Source organism: Corapipo altera, unplaced genomic scaffold (assembly GCF_003945725.1).
Source record: "Corapipo altera isolate COAL_440 unplaced genomic scaffold, ASM394572v1 56142, whole genome shotgun sequence".
NCBI lineage: Eukaryota > Metazoa > Chordata > Aves > Passeriformes > Pipridae > Corapipo > Corapipo altera.
In genome coordinates this window covers 1,742-2,380 of record NW_020889100.1, presented here as the reverse complement: position 1 = coordinate 2,380, position 639 = coordinate 1,742, and the positions used below count along the sequence as shown (strand labels likewise).

Below are 639 nucleotides of genomic sequence, written 5' to 3'. Positions count from 1 at the left end.
GTGACAGAGCCAGGTGCCACCACCACAGCAGCTCCCCGGGTGACACCCGCAGCCCCCAGGGGTGACAGTCCCCCCCCCGCACTCACCGATCTCCCCCGCGGACGCCGTTGGGGACTCCAGGACACCGCCCACTCCGGGATGGGGGAACCACTCGAGGGCCGCCCTGTCCCCGTCCCCCTCCTGTCCCCGCTTTGTCCCCTCCTGCCCGGGAGGGGACACCCTGGGGCAGCCCGGGGGGACAGCGGGGGACAGCGGGTGGGCCGGGGGGGGGAGCGGAGCCCCCTGGGCCGCCCGTTCCCGATCCCGTTGTTCCCGTTGTTCCCGTTGTTCCCGATCCCATTCCCGTTGTTCCCGCTGTTCCCGATCCCGTTCCCGCTGCTCCAGCTGCTGCTGCGCCTCTGCCTGGAGCCGGTCCCGCTGCTTCTTGGACATGCGGCCGAACTTGACGGCTGCGGGGACACGGGGGGGACACCGCGGGTGGCACCGGGTCACGCTCGTGTCCCACGCGGGTGACCCCACACGAGCCGCTCCCTCGGGGTCCCCCCGTCCTGCCGGACACCGCGGGGAGGGGACAGAGCGGGGACGGGTGACACCAGGGGTGCAGAGAGGTGTCCCCAGAGCGGGGACGGGTGTCACCAG

General features: G+C 73.1%; 1 protein-coding gene across 1 annotated transcript in view; it reads right to left on the bottom strand.

Moving 5' to 3' along the window:
- Positions 1-86: 86 nt before the first annotated feature.
- The window catches only part of LOC113942150 (nuclear receptor ROR-gamma-like), a gene marked incomplete at both ends in the record, with an annotated part of 1,475 nt that continues 922 nt past the window's right edge, over positions 87-639 (bottom strand). Inside the window, one exon of the mRNA XM_027633291.1 lies at positions 87-449. Within this exon, the coding sequence (XP_027489092.1) occupies positions 87-449 (363 nt within the window). The remainder of the gene's footprint in view (positions 450-639) is intronic.